The sequence below is a fragment of the Aphis gossypii genome, chromosome X (genome assembly GCF_020184175.1).
Source record: "Aphis gossypii isolate Hap1 chromosome X, ASM2018417v2, whole genome shotgun sequence".
NCBI classification, from domain to species: domain Eukaryota; kingdom Metazoa; phylum Arthropoda; class Insecta; order Hemiptera; family Aphididae; genus Aphis; species Aphis gossypii.
In genome coordinates, this window is record NC_065533.1 from 20,769,616 (window position 1) to 20,788,140 (window position 18,525).

The 18,525-nt window shown below is 36.2% G+C and overlaps 1 protein-coding gene across 2 annotated transcripts in view; it reads right to left on the reverse strand.

The window, feature by feature from the left end:
- Positions 1-1,207: 1,207 nt before the first annotated feature.
- Positions 1,208-18,525, reverse strand: part of LOC114128053 (protein Teyrha-meyrha-like) — a 133,216-nt gene continuing 115,898 nt past the window's right edge. Inside the window, exons 4-10 of one of the 2 annotated variants that reach the window (XM_050205349.1) lie at positions 11,184-11,695; positions 9,737-9,922; positions 8,838-9,024; positions 5,676-5,946; positions 4,844-5,087; positions 3,947-4,021; positions 1,208-3,787 (exon numbers count right to left, since the gene is read on the reverse strand). In XM_050205349.1, coding sequence (XP_050061306.1) covers positions 3,716-3,787; positions 3,947-4,021; positions 4,844-5,087; positions 5,676-5,946; positions 8,838-9,024; positions 9,737-9,922; positions 11,184-11,695 — 1,547 coding nt within the window. In that variant the 3' untranslated portion in view covers positions 1,208-3,715. The remainder of the gene's footprint in view (positions 3,788-3,946; positions 4,022-4,843; positions 5,088-5,675; positions 5,947-8,837; positions 9,025-9,736; positions 9,923-11,183; positions 11,696-18,525) is intronic. The other variant, XM_050205350.1, reaches the window with a different exon arrangement.

An 18,525-nucleotide genomic window follows, 5' to 3' on the forward strand; every position in this document is an offset into this window, starting at 1 on the left:
TTATATTATTTACTTCGATCGACATTAGTCGTTAGGGATGTCGACAATAAGAAATGTCATATACTTGCAAGGCCGTATCTGAGGGGGAAGGGGTGTAAGGGGTCCTAAATAATAATCACCATTTTTCCTGTAAATTATTAAGCAAATCATTTATTTTTTTAAATGTTGTTTTAATGTTGTTACTAAATTGAAATTTGAATAAGTATTTATTGAGTTATAATTTTAATAATCATACTTTGGGAGGTATATGAGCGTTAACGGTGCTATAATGATTTAGAAATTATTATAATTATCAATTAATATTAATCTACCTATTAACATTTTATAATTTGTAAAAATTTTAAAAATAAATAATAATAATCAATAAACAAATAAATATAATGAAATAATAAACATTAGTTTAAATATTATTACATCAGTTTTATAATTCTATAAACTATTTTTAAGAATTATATCTTTAGTTACTATATTAGATGTTTATTATACATTTTTATAATTTAGAATCTATTTTTTGGAATTTTAATTATTTAGGTAGGAACATAAATATTTTCTAGGAGAAATGACTTGTTTAATAATTTACAGTAAAATAGGTTGGTCTTAATTTGGAAAAAAATTTAAGTAAGACACTCTTTAACGATACAAAAAATAATAAAATATTATTTAATATAATAAATATGTTTATAATTGTTGATAAAGTATTTGAAAACTTGGCTAGTGGTATATTTAAAAATTTTAAGAAATTAAATAAATTCACAGTTGACAAAATATGGATGAGCATGTTTGACGAATAACTCCAAAGTTCAAACGAAAATTATTTGCTAAAATGTTTTCATGTAGGAGATACTCCACCAAGTTACATAATTGAATTTAAATAGACATATGTAGTTTATAATTATAGATCATACATCTATTGGCTATTGTACATTTAGCTTAGATATTATTATGTTATATTATAGAATTAGTGCGAATCTAAATTCTAATATAAACTGTGGTTGTACCTACTGATGTAAAATAAATGTTATGTCTCTCCCTTCCCCCTCTTCCCAAATCAATTGTCCAAATTACGCCGACGGCACATACTCTGAAATGCTTTGGGATTTGGTGTTCGTTGTACACTGACATTAAGTATATATAGGTATGTTTAAATTCCAGATATTTCCGTTTGTTATTGATTAATAATGTTAAAAAACAATAATAGTCTACAATATTTGTGAAGAAACATAAAGTATAATAGTTAATAATAATAATGATGATGACGATAATAATAATAATAATAATAATAATAATAATAATATAATAATAATAATAGTAATAATAATAATCATAATAATAATAATAATAATAATAATAATAATAGTAATAATAATTACAATAATAATAATTAATAATAATAATATAATAACACGTTTTTCTCATTATGATAAACGCCAGATATATTATATAGGAGACGAAACACAATATACAGTTGAATATAATAATGAAATATAATATAGATTTAAAATTTTATCGGTTATAATATTTAGGTTATTTTTTTATTTTATTTTTTTTATAATATCGTTCGGCATCACAACGCGGCGCACGTATTGGAACGGAAGTTAAGTCGTCTACAGCTAGAATTTCAATAATTATTAATATTAACATTCGTCCACGTTGAATTGGCAAAACGTACTGTTACGGCCGGTCACGGGGTTACAAATTTCGTAAAAACACGGTCGTGAAAAAAACGAAAAGAATAAAAAAAAAATCTGAAAGAAATCGCCTCACGAGTTCTCCGTTAAGTATCGATTATTTCGCTGTTGTATCATTTCAGTTTTATTACTCACACATTTTGTTAGATTTCGGTGTTTTTACACCCTGCGTGGTTAGGTATATAAGCTTATTAATTCTACCGGCCTTTATTTTTTTACTATTATTATTATCATTGTATCAAAGTGTTCGAAAACCGTTTCATTAACGTTTCTGCACTCGACCCGACAGTCGCGAGTTGTTGAAAAACTTTCCGTTCGTGACTTTAACGCGCGCAAATTACGACGCTTTCTTTTGTATCTACTCGGGAACTAAACCTAGTAATTTTGGTATTTTAAAATTTTTCATTTTTTATCTCTGCAATCGTTTACGCAGCACGCGTTTCATCGATTTTAACAAAAATGCACCAATGGCTTATAGGTATAATAATATAATATAACATTATCATTAGATTAACAGTTCCTATATAGGTACCTATTATATAATATAATATTAAAGTTACTTTTAAATTTAAACTATAATGTTATATTGTAATGTATATATTATGCTTAAATGTTTCTAATAAGACTAATGAAGATTCGCAGTCATAGCACATAATATGATGACGTTTTTACTTAATTTTTTTTTTTTTTTTTTGCTAACGTCAAACGACAAAGCGATTATCCCTATGCATTATAAATATATAATAATATTAAACATCTACTTTCACTAATAAGAAGAAAAAAAACATAACGTAAGTATATCGTTATCATTATATAATGTTATATAAATAATGTACATAATTTTTAACACACGTGCCAGTGAATATGACTACACGCTCGCGCACACCCACACACGCGTATATCGAGGGGTGCGTTTTTCACCGCGGTGCGATTGACCGTCGAACCGATAAAACTGGCGATAGGGGTGGAACGGTGGGAAGCATTTTAGACTTTTTGATGTCGTTTCGTCCGTGTATGTACACGAAGATTTATAATATATTTATAACTATACCGAGGCCAGAGTAAAACTCAGCGCCGCGGCCGGGCGGTGAGGGGAAGGAGTTACGATATCGAGTTCCGAATACCTACTGCAGAACGCGGGTGAGACCGTCATCGGACTGTTATATACATAATATATAGGTACGGTTTTATATTGTTTTAAAGTGACTTGGAAATATTTACAATGCGCCCCCGAGCGTATTCAGTACCTAACACTGTCTGTATAATCGTGCTCGAGTGGTGTATTTATCGAATGGTTTAGTGGTGTCACGCGGAGGCGGTAATGGTTGTGCGCGAGTAAGTAGGTCATATTATAATAGTGTACATAGGTACCTATGTACAAATAATAATTCTGTGTATAGGCCGACTTGTGTTCGATTTACAATATAGTAATGTATAATATATATATTGTACATGGATATGTCCGCTATATTATTGCGCGATGGTTTTTGGATTTGATGGCTGTGAGAAGAGCTGGGAACGTTAAAGTGTCATCGTCGTTGTCGGGTGGTTTTTTTTTGTTTTTTGGTGGGGAGGTGTGGTTTGAAGGTACGGGACATGACCGGATAAATAAACGGAAAACGCTTAAATGCCATATAGGTATACACTTCATATTATGTATTATGTACAAAGGTACCATCTGTACGCTGTGCGGCGACAACGTACGCGTCCTAAAGTCATATGTATATAAATATAGGATTTAATAATAGGATAATATAATGCGGGTGTACAGTGTATTGTACATATAACATGACGACGTATCGTACACCGTTTGCGAAAAGGTTTGTACAATAATAAATTTGGAAACGAAATCGGAGAGAAAACACGCGGAAAACCGGGAAAAATAAAAATTACAATGAAATAATTTACAAATAAATATAACATGCGATGTCCCGCGGTGGTGACGGAGACGAGCAGCCACCCGCCGGAGACATTTTTGGCTGCAGTGTTGGCCGCCGTTGAAGAGTCTGCAGAGCTCCTCGGTCGCTTTAAAGGTAAACGCGACGCAAGTTGGACGGAAGCGTTATCACATAACACTGCGGACACAGCTTTTTAGCACCCTGAAACGAACACAGGAGGAGACGTATTAAATCGATGTGGTAATATTTTTCATTTGCCGATGACGGGCCGCGGTACAACGGTCGTATTTCGAGTCCATCGTAATATCGCCGTTACGTCGGTGAACGGTACGACATAGTTTATAATAATAATATACTCACCAGTATTTGTAGCCAGCACACTTCGCAGTACACGTGCCAGCACGACGTCGACACGACGGGATCTTTGAAATTTCCCTGGAAAAATGAAAAGTCGATTTTAAAACTGTACTTGGTTCTTTAATCGAAATAATGCTTAAAACATGTAGAAATATTCTATCAAATCATACGACCACACAAATAATAATTTTGAATATTCTCCATGTAATGGCTATAGACTATATACAGTGCGTAAAATGCTCATAGAAAATTCGATGACGATCATATTATAATACTGACAATGCGGGCCCTTTTTTAGGTCAGCTTTTTTATTTAGCATATTGAGGGGAGTATTATTGAATATATATTAACACTGATTAACACTATATTACTTGATTCGTTATTATTTTATTAAATATTAAAATTTATAGTTGAAATCTATGTATATAAATATATAATTAATAGGTACTAATACATTAAAAAAAAAATAGAAAGTTTTACTATGTTTTACAATAGTTCTGTTTCTGAGTAAAAATTACAAATACCTACTATAACAATTATAATATGATTAGTGATTACATTTAATGTAAATCACATGAAAGTATTAAATATATAAAATTAAAATTTATCATTTAAACAAGCTCTTACTGACGTTTTACGCCGTGGCCTCGTATTGTAGTTGGGACAGAGAGAGTGTTAAGGCAACGGGATTTGCATTTGATAGGTGTTAGCAAAGTGTACACACGAATTATATATTATATTATAACACACACGACGGTTATTCTCCGTTTCACGTAAAAATCGTCGCATTCGAGATACGGATATCGAATATTGGATATCGGATATTGTACGCATTTATAGGTTGCTACTTTATGACACGGAAAGAATAAGGATTTCTCCGGTAATGGTATATACACTCACTTTGCACAATAGACAAGTAAACTTGTCGCTTCCGGTCTTGGACGCCGACTCTAGTTCCCGGATCCGAGCTTTTAGTGCTTCGACGACCTGACCGTTGTTGTTGAACTGTGCGCAGTACTTGTCGACGTCCATTTTGGGTTTCACAGTCCCTTCGTCTTGTGTGTTTTCCTTTTTGATCGACACGTCCAGCGGCCCGACGTTTTCGCACGAGTCCATCGCCTCCATTGCGTTCGAATCGTTCAGCCTGCACACAACCCCAACGATCGCGTTATTATATTTATTATTGTGATATTTTTATTTTACGATTATAACAGATACATTATATTGTTATATTATTATTGTCGAGACGCGTCGTCACAAACGCGTTATTATTTATGTTTTACGTATCATTATCATTGTATAACACAATAATTTTGTCGAATAGGTATTTCCTAAGACAGGCTACTATATAGGCGTTAAAGTTACGACGAAGTGCTGGGTGATCGAAAGTGACAGAATTATGTACGAGCGGCTGAAGATCGAATAATGGTCATAATATATAGTGGTGTAATTGAAAGATAAACGGTAAAATAATTTTAAAAAAAATTGCGGTGCATAGATGACGCCACGCCGGGCAAAAAATATTACAAGACGGCGGGTATCGGTGTTTTAATGATGGTTGTTGAAAGATGATGGTTTGTCTTTAGGGAGGTGGGGGGGGGGGGCGGTAAGTGGTGCTGAGAATAGAAAACAAAAGCATAAAAACGAAAAGAAAAAACAATTATAAAAACGAAAACCTAAACGAGGTATCGTTTGTTGGAGGTTTCGGGAAATTTCGAGCGACGGCGCTTACTCGGCGGGTGAAAGTCGGCGACTCTCCGAAGAAGCGGTAGGAGGACGTGACGGGACGATTACGTCCCGTTCGGCGTACTGGTTAGGGCCGTACTTGTTGTATATGCTGCCGCTGCTGCTTCCGCCGTTTTCGTTGTCGTTGTCGTCGACCACCAACACAGCGTCTTCGGCACCGCCGGCCGAGTCTTCGCCACCGGTCGCCGACTGTCTGGGCGGTGGCTGCTGGGCCGGATTTCCGGGGCCGGAACAGTTGATCGGCACGGATGCGGTACCTACGCAAATAAATGAAACGGATGATATTTTTAGAAAAAATAATTTTCCATCCACATCCATTTTCTGTAGCGGTATATTATGTTGTAGACAGTCGTCAATATAGTTTTATAACACATACTCGTATACCTATATGCATGTAATACAGTGTAGGGAAATACATTTAAGCGATTGAGCAATTAAAATAGGTTGGACCAGCAAAATTATATAAATATATGAGGCTGCACTAAATTTTTATTATTTAACAGCGCTGCACGCAGAGTCGCACGGTCACATGTACCTATCTAAACCTAGGTAAGTCGATACAAGTTGACAGAACTTTTCCTAAAGTAGCTCACAAAAAATATTTATTAGTGACTTCTGTCCTAAAGGCTACAAAAAATAAAAATAAATACAGATGCCATCAATATGACTACAATTTTAATAACGGTTTTGAGCTGGAGATGGATCTCATACAATAATCTGAACAGAGCAATTTACAAAGTAATGTTCACCCTCTTTGATAATAACGTAAATAATATTCATATTATGATTTTTTGAATGTTGGGCAATAGTTTCTTAAAAATTTATAAATCTATTTTATAATAATGGTATGAAAATTTTTTATGTATGACGAGAGTAATAATATTATACTTGCTACACGCTACACTTGCTTTCAAAAAGTAATAGGTACTTACATTTTGAAAACGATTAGTGATTAGAAATATTATTATTGTTATTTTCATTTTTATTTTTGAGTTCTGCATGTTAAACGGAAGTGAATCGACTTCAAATTATTATATTAGGAACATAATGAGGAATTTATCAATAAATGGCAGTATGATAGATACGTTAAATTAAACTTGCATGTTTACGTGGAATGTGGAAAAAATATGTCGATAAATTGTCTTGGCTTATTAATGAACAATTTTATATTTTTTAAATAAACCTACACTAGCGAAATGTGGCTAGGTAATGTATCATTATATTTTTTTAGTATTCAAAACTAAAATAGTGAATTGTAGTTTTTGTAAAAATAAATGAAAACAGAAGTCCATCATGGCACTGTATATTTTTTTAACCTCGAATATTGTTCATGTGCATTTGTTGGTTTTCATTTGAAAAAAAAATCATGCTCGTTAGTCCAATAAACTTCTTAATGTCCAAATACTCATTAAAAAAAAAAAAAAAAAATACCACCACGTCACATACTATAAAATTATTGAAAATAATCATGTATATATGTATAAAATAGTAAACAATAAAGGCAGTCTCGTTGATTATGTTTTTTTTGTGAATAATTTATATATTTGATGTTTTGATATTGGAAAATTCGTGTGGCTATTTATAAAAATAAATAAGTATATGTAATGTGTAAAATAGTGTATACTGTGTATAACATGTAATCATTGTAATCACACGATCTATTAGATATTTATTTTATGTTATGTTCCGAGAACCACCCCTTATTTATATATTGTTGTCGTCTATCCGTTGCTTTATTTTCTATGAATAAATTATCTAGAGGATTTCGCGTAAAACTGCTGCGGGTGGTTGGTAGGCTGTAACTGCAAAGGTTTATGTTGTGGCAGTTAAGTGGTTTCTAAAACCGATATCGTCACCACCATCAAGTGATATATATATAGTGGTGAAAATATTTTAAGTTAGCCTACGATATGATCTAGGATTTGGAATTTACTACTTTTATAAAAAGGGATGATTCTGCGGGTTCTGCAATACGTTTTACAAAAATGTATGATTTGTTTTAAAATTTATTGGCTTTCATTAAATTGATGTCCATGTTACATCAAGATAAAGTCATCTAAGTATTAAAATAAAAGGACCGAGTGTAAAGAAAAGTTGATAATTGATCATTCGTGTAGATTATTTGGCATAAAATATTTTATGAATCATTTTGCAGTTAATTTTTCTTAGTCTTATTTTGTAAGATCTATTTTTCAGACAATTTACAATATTAGGATTGAATCATACAAGTAAATCGATTTTGATTAAAGGATTTGATGTAATTGAGCACAATAAGCTAAATATACCATATAAATGTAACATAGTTAATGTAACACTTAGTATATGTATAAATAAACGACGTAAGAGTATTTAACTAATTTAAAAATATAAACCAATTGCAAGATTAATAAATAAAACGACTGATTTAACTGTTGGTGCCAGTATAATATACGTAGAACAGTGAAAAAATGGTTCCCATTAGAAACTTTTAATGTAATAATAAAAAAAAGATAAAATAATATTTTAAGTACCTAATCTGAATAAAAAAAATAAAAATATAATTATTTTCAAATTGAATGTCGACGAAAGTTATGTATTGTATGCAATTATATGTATTTATATTGAAATTAAATAAAATACATTAAAATTAAAATTGTCTCCAATTTAGTATGAATAGACAACATGGTGAAATAACAACATATTTTATAGTGCTAGAAACATAGGTATACCATCAAGGATACGTTTAAAATTAATTCATCATTATAATATTTCATTAAAAAGTTTTGTTGAAACTGCGAGAAATAAACGATTGTAAGGATCAATTTTAAATCAAACGAAGCAGTATTTTTATAGTTAAAAAAAATTATAAAAATGTGAGGACGAGCTTGCAATAGCTGTTAATCATAAAATGTAAACGCGTTTCAAGGAAGAATTGCCGATCAATTATAAAATATTAATTCTTCCTTAAATGTAAAAGGCGAGTATTAAAGTATATACGAGTATATATATGTAAACGCATAATTGTTACGATTTACGAATACCATCCTCGGGGCTCGGGGTAGACTTATAATCTAGACACAGAACTATAAACAACTCGTAGCAGAGAGAAGGTTAGTTGAAAAGCTGATGGTGCATTAAACGCTGACCATATAGTGAAATCGGGTCTCACCTCTGTTGTATGCACCGCCGTGCATGAGCATCGGCTGCGGTCTCATCCTGTTGTGCGGCTGTTGGCCGTGCCATCCGTTATTGCCACCGCCATATACGATGTCGTACATCGTCGTCTCGGTATCGCCTTCCACGTCCACGTTTTCGTCTTCATCGTCGTTACCTGCGGTCGCCACTGCCGGGTGTCCCTGGAAAATAGCGTTAAAATATAAGTAAAGGCGTCTGGGAACGTCTGTGCCGGTCGCTGTCGTGACTGGATATTTTAATATATCAAAAATATTGTTTAAAATACGATTGAACTGGTCACTGGAAGGGGTGGCGATGTGTAGCCGAGGCCGGGCGTAGGACATTTTTTAAATTCAAAAGCCATAAAGAATTCGAAAACTGTTTCGAACGCGCGCATTTAAACGTTATCTAAATTAAATTCTTTCTATATTAAATCGTCTACGCTTTGCAATTAAGAAACGGGCCAAATTCACTTCAAGGCACATCGTAACTGTATAGTGTACCTATAGGTGTATTAAAAGTGTAGTTATTTTTTACTAAATCTTTAATTCACAAGCAACATTTCGAACAACTACGAAAATTACCTTTTATTTAATAAAATAATTATTAACTATAAGAGAATGTAATTATTATTACCGGTGATGATGTTGTATTCAATTTTTAAGTTTTTGAAGTTGCAATTGTAAATTACAATTTTTATTAAAATAAATTTCAGAAAAATTTTGGAAATTTCGAAATTAAATGATTACGCGTCATCAGAAATCACGTTTTTGATTTGCGATCAGTGATCATTTTGCAAACCGTTGGGCTCTTAAGTCACAACTCATAAATAATACGCGAAACAGAAGAACTTAAATAAAACGCTATAAGCCAATATCATATTTTTATACGTACTTTGTTTCTCAGGCACATTTCCACGTGAGCGTTCATCTGCTCCTGGGTCGCTGCGGCCACGGGTTCATTGCAAACGGGGCAGCAGCATGTTGCTGGCGTCGGCGTCAAAAGCATCTCGTCGGGTTTCCGTTTCCGATTTTTGATCCTCAACCGGTTGTGTCGGTTGGCCTTGACTTTTTGATATGTCTGTATGGACGGAAATGATAATGAAAATAACAATAATATAATTATATCGTATATAATATATTGTACTATGTATTTATATTATTGACAACAGCATACAGTAACTGTGCACAGACACGATATAAATTATAGAATAAACAGTAGCCGAAGCGAGAAATAGTGAAAAAATCACAAATAACTACTCGGACAATCATGAAATAAAGGATTGTTGAGGTTTTTAATTTTGAACTTAGTGACGGACGGGACGGGGAGACTAGCTAGGCAGAAAATCGATAAAATATTTTAAATGAAATGTTTAGCATAGTCGTATTTATTAACATTTAACAATACCATCAAGATGAATACTTATCGACGTTTTGGTGAAAGCATAACAATAATGACGTAAACGTATATAGGTAATAATATATTGCACTGCAGTCGTCGTGCACCACACTTTTACCACAACGCGTCAGTCACTCGTTTGACAACTAACAGACAGTTAACCGGAGATTACCTACTGTACACATGGAAAACTCATACCGGCCCGTGACATCAATTTAAACGATAAAGGTGATTTGAGAGAAACTCGTCAACGCCGGGCAACGCACAATCTTGTTATAACGATGTGCTGCAAATCCTTGTGTAAATATTTTTCATGCTCACAGGAAACTGCAGTTTGTCTCGAAAAACGGATATTCTATAACCGGAATATCGTTTCTCGACTCGTAGGTATTTATATAAAAAAGTGCGGAGGTTGTAAAAACGGTTGGCGACGTTCGAATGATCGCGAAAGAAAAAAGTCAATTCAGACTTTTGACGAAAATCGTTCAATCGATGGCAAAAGTATATAGTCTGAACTATACCAAACCAATATAGGTACATTTGATAACTTCAGAAAATGTACTTATATTACTATTATATTATTATGACGTATAGGCTCGATAAGTGCGGATTTTATGAAATCCTCACTTAAAAACGGGCTGAGATGAAAATTATCGTGACTTTTTATTTATCCACCGTGTTGTCTTTAATCGCAGAAATTTAAATAGGTATCACGATTGTTGACCTGTTACGCGTATATTTGGACAAAACGAGTCAAACACAGGCGTGTTAATTAATTAATTAAAGGCGGCGCTCGTTTAAAACGGGTCGAAATAATTCTATTCGTTACGGAGAACTCGACGAAGTCGTGAAGGACGATCGGCTAGTGCACAATACACACAATACTGTTTAATAAATTAAAATTTAATCGTTAAGTATAATATAATTTAATCGAAACACCGACCTCCCATCGGCCGTGCAGCGTCGCGTCCCTGCTGCTGCCGCCGGCGACCGGCGACAAACGGCCGCCGTCCCTGGAGCACACCATGAGACCGTGCACGTGGTGACCGTCGCCCTGCAGCTTATCGGCCGCGCCTCCTCCCCGGTGCCGGCGTCCGGCCGCGGCCGCTTGCTTGTAGAGCCGTTCCAGTTCCCAGATGAAGTGCGACTCGAGCTCGTGGGCCGTGCGGAGCGTCGTCCCGCACACGGGACAGCAGCCCGCCGCGGCCCCGGACATCTGCTGCAGCTGTTGGCCGCCGCCGGCCGAAGATTGCTGTTGCTGCTGCTGCTGCTGTTGCTGCTGTTGCTGTTGCTGCTTGATCGACGATCCGTTGTTGTTGTTGTTGTTGTGATTGTTGTTGTTGTTGGCCACGGCCGCGGCGGCCGTCGTCCCGGAGACGGCCGTCGATCCGGCACCGCCGTTGGCCGCCGGCGTCGGTGTCCCGGCCGTCGACATGGGCGGCGACAGTTTTTTCCCTGCGGAACAACCAAAAATGTCGTTAAAATCGAAAAACGGCGGTCTGGCCACGGCGGCCGGAACCAGCCGCAGCGGAGGCGGCCGCGGTTGCGGATGTCGCGGCTGCTGCGGCTGTCGAGCGCTGGTGAAATCGGTCATCGCGCGGCGGACACTGTCGGCGACTAACTGACTCCGGACGCGCGCTCCGACGATACGCGGTAACGCGATCACGCGCGCACGCACGCACGCACGTCACACACACCCTCCGCCGCCAAACCCTCTTAGCGCACAACCCCCCGACGACGATACAGGGTGCTTGTCGGCGCGTATACAGCGCTGCAGATCCACAACGGATGCTGCAGCCTGTGCAGGGGCGGAGAGAACTTCTATATTATATGGTATCGTCGACCTTTATCCCTAGCAAGTATATCGTGAATTTCACGTTTTAAGGGTCGCGCGTCGTGCTGTGCAAATGTTTAATAGTAGTTAGTTGTAGGTAATAATAATTATTATGATATCCGTTGCGTAACCAGAGGAAATGGCGTAGCGACGATTACGCGTTTCCGTTCTGCACTGCATCGCGACACGGCGATCTCAACGCACCTTACATATACCTGAGGTATTATTACCTATATACTCGCGCGTCGCTGTGTGACCTGCACCCAGCTGTATATACGCAACGACAATAATATGATAAATATAATATTATGTGTTATATACGATATGTAGGACGGGGTATTAAACGCTCTGGACGACACTGTAATAATATAGTATATGCTCGCGACAATGCGCCCGACGACCTAACCTACCCCACCGCTAACCCCTCGACCCAACTACCACTCTCGCCCGCGTTCGACGGAGCGGCGTGGTGGCAGTGGTCCCGTCGCAAAGTCACACAGCGTCATCCCCATTGTTGTCCGCCGTCAAACTCGGTACCGGGTTTTTATCTTCCCCCCCGTCGTGTACGCACGCGATTATCGTCCTGTGTATATATAATACATATTATATATGGCACATCATATCATTATACTATACATAATATAATGCACACACACTCGTATACGCGCGTTTGTCGTGCACATAGGAGGTAGGTCGTCGTGGAATATGTATTTTTACAAACGCGGGCGCGCACACACACACAGACGATACACACGATTTTTATAAGAAATGAATGACGACAAAAGACGATGCCGAAGTGTACGTACGGTAGACGCACACGGGTCGTATATAAAAAGGAGCACAATGCTCGCGGGCATATTATTATTATTCAGCGCGAGAGGAAATTCCGCCGCCGACGAACCCTCGTCCCAGCCGGTGTGACGCCAACCGACGACCAGGTGTACCTTTATACTGCGTACGTATACATTGTAATTGTCAGTATATATGTATATAATAATAATAATATGGTGTCATAAATCTGTGTATAGTTATAGTTAGCCGTTGTAGGTTGCAGGTACTCGGTCGGTGTTGGACCTTATTTGATGTCGCGGCGCGTCTTACGCTCCGACAGTGCGGTGAATGCGGTTCGGCTGAGTTTTGCGACGCGAAAATTGCACTGGTTTTTGTAACAGTAACACACCGAACAGTTTTTACAGCGGTCTTCGAGTTGCACAAACTCCACACACAAGACCCCCCACACGACGAGCCGTCGCTCAGACGCATTCCGAAATGGGATTATCACTTTCGTAGTAGACTTGAAAACTGCACTCACACCGTACAATATAGGTACACCTATATAGTACAACGTCAATAGGTATATCGTATTATTTGCCTTTTATTATTATATGACGTATCCACCTGCCCGTGGGCATATGTTGGACGAGTACCTGAGGTGGCGGTCCGCGAATCGTGACAAAAATATAGAATATTATGTATAATATAAGGAAGAAACGACGGATGTGAAATATTTCAAATTTTGAGAAGTCCGTATAGCGGCAGCGACGTGATTGAGAATACATATCGTATAATGTGGAGGTACTCTCCGCTGCAGACAATTCAATATTAATTTTCATACTATACAGTATATACTTGAAAATAACAGATTTGTTGATTTGTCGATTCCAGAAAAATACATGTCGTATTATATACTTTTAACTATGAACTCATACACACGACGTGCGCTTTATAATTTGTCTATGTTAGTTGTATTATACGTATACGTGACATTATAGCACCTCCCAGCGATTTAATGTTACCCAGTGGTGGTGCCGCATAGACCGATAATCGATGTATTCTCATATAATGTCCAAGTCACTTAAATTAAATTAATTAACAAGATATAGAAATATTTTTACTGCAGTAGGTAGAACAGCTGTCAGTTAGATTAGATTGGGTTAAACAGTATGTATTAACGGATTATCATTGTCGTTGAACTATTATATATACGCATATAGATGATTTAGTTTGGCTTTGTCAGGGTGTGTGTGTGTGTGTTCTATATAGGGTCGTATCTGGAGCATTTGCTGATCATCGTTTGGTAAGTTGTTATTTGAACCTTTAAATCCTATAAATACACCCTGTATACACATTATGCGAAACCGGTCGTCGACTATATATATTATATTATGTATACGATACACTCGACGTCCGTATAGCTCGCTCACCCCGTCGCAGATTTGTCGAAACGCACGCGTGCGCGAACACGTTAGATAATATTATACGTAATATATATACCCACGAGCAAAGGTGTTTTGTGCGTTAACGAGGGGGTAGTCGCTGCAATGACACTAATGTTCGAACGACCTTTTCGATCGGGCCCAGCGTACAATAGGCGACGCTACTCGGCTCGCTATGTCACAACGATTCATCGGGTCTAAGCACCCGTTGGGGAGTAGCTCATTTGTCGCCGCAGTATCACATAATATTACTATATACATTCGTACACAATTCTATAACATATAATATATTAACATCTAAATAGCTAACATCGGAGTTAAGCTATAAAGTCCCCCAATATGTGAATACTACTAGGCTTCCTTCTTTTCCCAATAGGTTTCCGGTTAAACAGTTTATTTTAGCGTCTTCTATAACATAGCATTGTCCGTAGATTTATGTTCTCCCCGAGATTAAAAAAGAAAGACGCGAATGTTTAAAAGTCAATATTAGTAGAATACATACATGAACTCCACGGGAGTATTTAGTATAATGTTTGTATCGGGATAGAGCCCCTTCAAAAATCATCGACAGTCTACTTAGGAGTAACATGTATTGTGTATGATATATTTGCACTATCGTTGTAATGTATATAATATATATATTAATATAAGTATAATAAGTATATTTGTATTTTGGCCAGTCGCTCCATAATTATTATATTTTATAAAATATGAATATTGATAGTTCGGAGGTAAAGTCTGGCTTAATATAACTCGACTTGAGCTTTGTAGGTAACGTTATATCATAATTTTTTTTTCTGTGATGTATAAATATGATAATAGGTAGAGTACACTTAGAAACACGTATATGAATGACAGCGGTTGCGTTTACAATACACGAACCTTTTTTGGGTCACGTGCCAACATTTTGTAATTAAAGTTTTTAAAAAATTCACGTGCTAGAAATATGTTTATAAGTGTACCTCGTAATATATATATAAATATCGTAATATATACCTCGTAATTCCTATGTTTAGTTTTTTTTTTTCGGGGCGGAGGGGCTTTAAAAATTTCGGAATAATTATTTTAATATCAGTTGTGTATTTTGTTAGTTTTCAATGAAAATATATTTTATGTGGAGCAGCATTACCTTCACCCAATGTATTATTCCTTTATTTTGTTTTAAAATAATTCATTATGCAAAACAGTCTTACATGTATATAATATATATGTCGTTAACATAAATATTGAGTTATTTGGAATACACTATTTTTTTTAAATTATACAAAATATCAAATCTGGAAGTAGTAACTTCTATACTTTTATTGTAGTGTAATGTATATAATGCACTTTTTATGATTATAAAATAGTGTAACAAAATTATGTTACATGACAACTATTATATTATAAACATCTACGTTAAAGACAAGATTCGATTAACTGTTGACCGATTCTGTTTTTACACCCAATTAACTACAAGGTTTATTGTTAACATTATGTAAGTAAAATGAGATTGTACACAATAGATATCAACACATTATTTTATTGGATTCCTTACGATTATTCGATACAGTCACCTACTAAACTGTTAAAATGAATGTACCTACCTACTCGCTGTAAGTAAACATTTGTTTGTAAGTATTTGGTAGGCAATAACATCTTAATAATAACTGTATAATTGAGTCCTATAATTATTTAAATACATTTAAAATACTTAAATCTATCTACTTTTAGTTACGGTAATTACATCTACACAATGTCCCATTCTTCTTCTAAAGTATCTTAAAGTATTTAATTCGTTACCTTTTGACCATTTTATTTCACCTTTTTTTCATTAAATACAAGATTAGATTTAGCAATGAAGTAAAAATGATTTCACGGGCCATTAAAATTTGATCAACCTTTAGACAACAGATTCGTTATACCTGATAATTAGTATGAAATATTGCTTCATTGATGTGTTTGGAAATAACTATAAATATTATGATGATTGCGAATCAGACATTTTTAATGGAATTTCACATATTATATTATTATTATTATTGCAAAGTTTTATGTCATTTAATTTATATAATGCCAGCATAATATTATTTATTTTATTCGATCTCCAACAATCTCGGAATCGCCAACGAAGCAATACAATTAGAAATAAAGTTAAGTAAGTATCACATATACATTATACATAATACGTGTAACTGTGGTCATCGGTGACGTGGATTATTATTATTCCACCTATGAAACGTTATTGTTATTATTATTTGACTGGGGACACAATTGTCATATAGTTAACGTGTTCTATATCCCCACATTATGTAAATTTTATGTTCTAAAAAATAAATAATAAATGAAAGAATAAAATTGTGAAAATAAATTGTAATAACTCAACGTACGCAGTCGTTTAGCCCAAAGGGTACCTACCCCTAGAACCCCAATTTTGGAACGAAGCAGCTGCTTAGAGAAACGAGCTGAGTGTCATCGTTATCCCCGATCGAACGGACGTGCGGAAAGCCGTTGTATTTTTGTAGTGGCATCGCCAATGTGTGGGTAACATTAAGCGGGAAATCGACCAAATGCACATTTCTTGTGTACATAATAGTTGCATCTAGCGCACGGCTACAACGGACAGCTGCCCACATCAAATTAGTCACACAGAGCCCCAAGTTAGCCAAGTAGGCCTTTCCACTATTATATACATAGTTTATGGTTTGGTTATCGTATAATCGCAAATATTGGTTGTTGGTGTCAATTGTACATGAGCTGCAAAGAAAGCGCATTATGCAGTGACCGCTGGTGTACAGTGTTTGATAACCGTCATTATTCATCAATCATAACCCATCGAAAATGTAGAAAATCGTTTTAAAATTGTTGAGATAAAGTTGCAGTCTGCCGTCAGTGCTGTACTTTGCAGTACTGTAAGTAAACAGTGAGTTTAAATTGACTTCGTTATCAAAAATAGTGTCGCGATTACGAAGATTGGACGAGAGGCCGAGTAGTCACTATATAGTCTTTAGACATTCGTCAAACTACGAGTACAATGAACAGTTTAAATTTTTTTCAATAAACACTGAAAATATTGTTAGAAGCGGACGCTTAAATAACTTTCATGTTAGTTTTCTAGATTTCGCAGAAACGACAAATTGCTTTAGTTCCAAAGAACATTTTTTTTTCAATAGATACCAAATAAACAATAAAACCGTTTACCGATATTAATATAAATTTCTCTATTAGACTCGAACAGCATAAAACTCTTATAACAATAATAATTGTGACGCTCGTTATACGATATTGGGAATTTATAGAAGCTATTAAATAATGATCGATTGCGGAACTTCTGTAGTCTCTCTCGACTCGAGCTCGACGATCACGTCGGGCGCTTGTGGTACACCGAAATAGGTTTTGAATCGACGTGGGCGGCTGCGGTGATTTGGGACGCCCGGAACAGCTAAAGGGATTTTCTTACGGCGGCCGCGGATAAGGTCGGGGGCGGATGCATTTCAATTTATTCTATTCCTATATGTACACACACCCACACACCCGCACACACGCACACCCACACATACAAGTATAGAACGAAGCGGCGCAGTAAGTTTCCTCCCTCGTATAACTATTACGAGCAAGGGATTTACACGTCGACGTGAATGTCGGAACGGGGAAAAATGTGGTCTTATACTTTTATCCGGTCTGCTCTCCCCCTCCGCTCGTCGGGCGGGCACCGATCGCGAAAAAAAAAACAAATTCGCTCACGTACATATTATTATTATTATTATTATATACGTATCTCGCCTCGGCCGTCACGTCTTCGGGGAACCGTATAACATATATGTAGGTACATACAACTGTATGTGTATACATAGTATATACGTCATCGCCGCACACACCTCATGTGTGTGTATAATATATATGAAATTCGCCGGCGAGAGTGGGAGACGTGGAACAGTTTCAAATGTTTTCGTTAACCTGCAGTGTTGTAAATGTTGAGGGTAGTCGTCGAGGGGTGGTTGGTGGTGAGGGGTGTGTTCTTGGAAAATATCGAATACGCACATACACATACATACATATGTATAATATAAACGAGCGTAAAACAAAGATACGTGTGTTATATATATATATATAAGTACCTTTACATGTATAGTTCCTGCTGCAGGGGGACTTCCGTGCGCACGCAGTGCAGGTGCGCTTCGCCGCGATGATCGGAAGTGCAGAACAACTACGCCACTCGACCGGCGGCTAGTCACTTCCCATCCACCCACCCACCC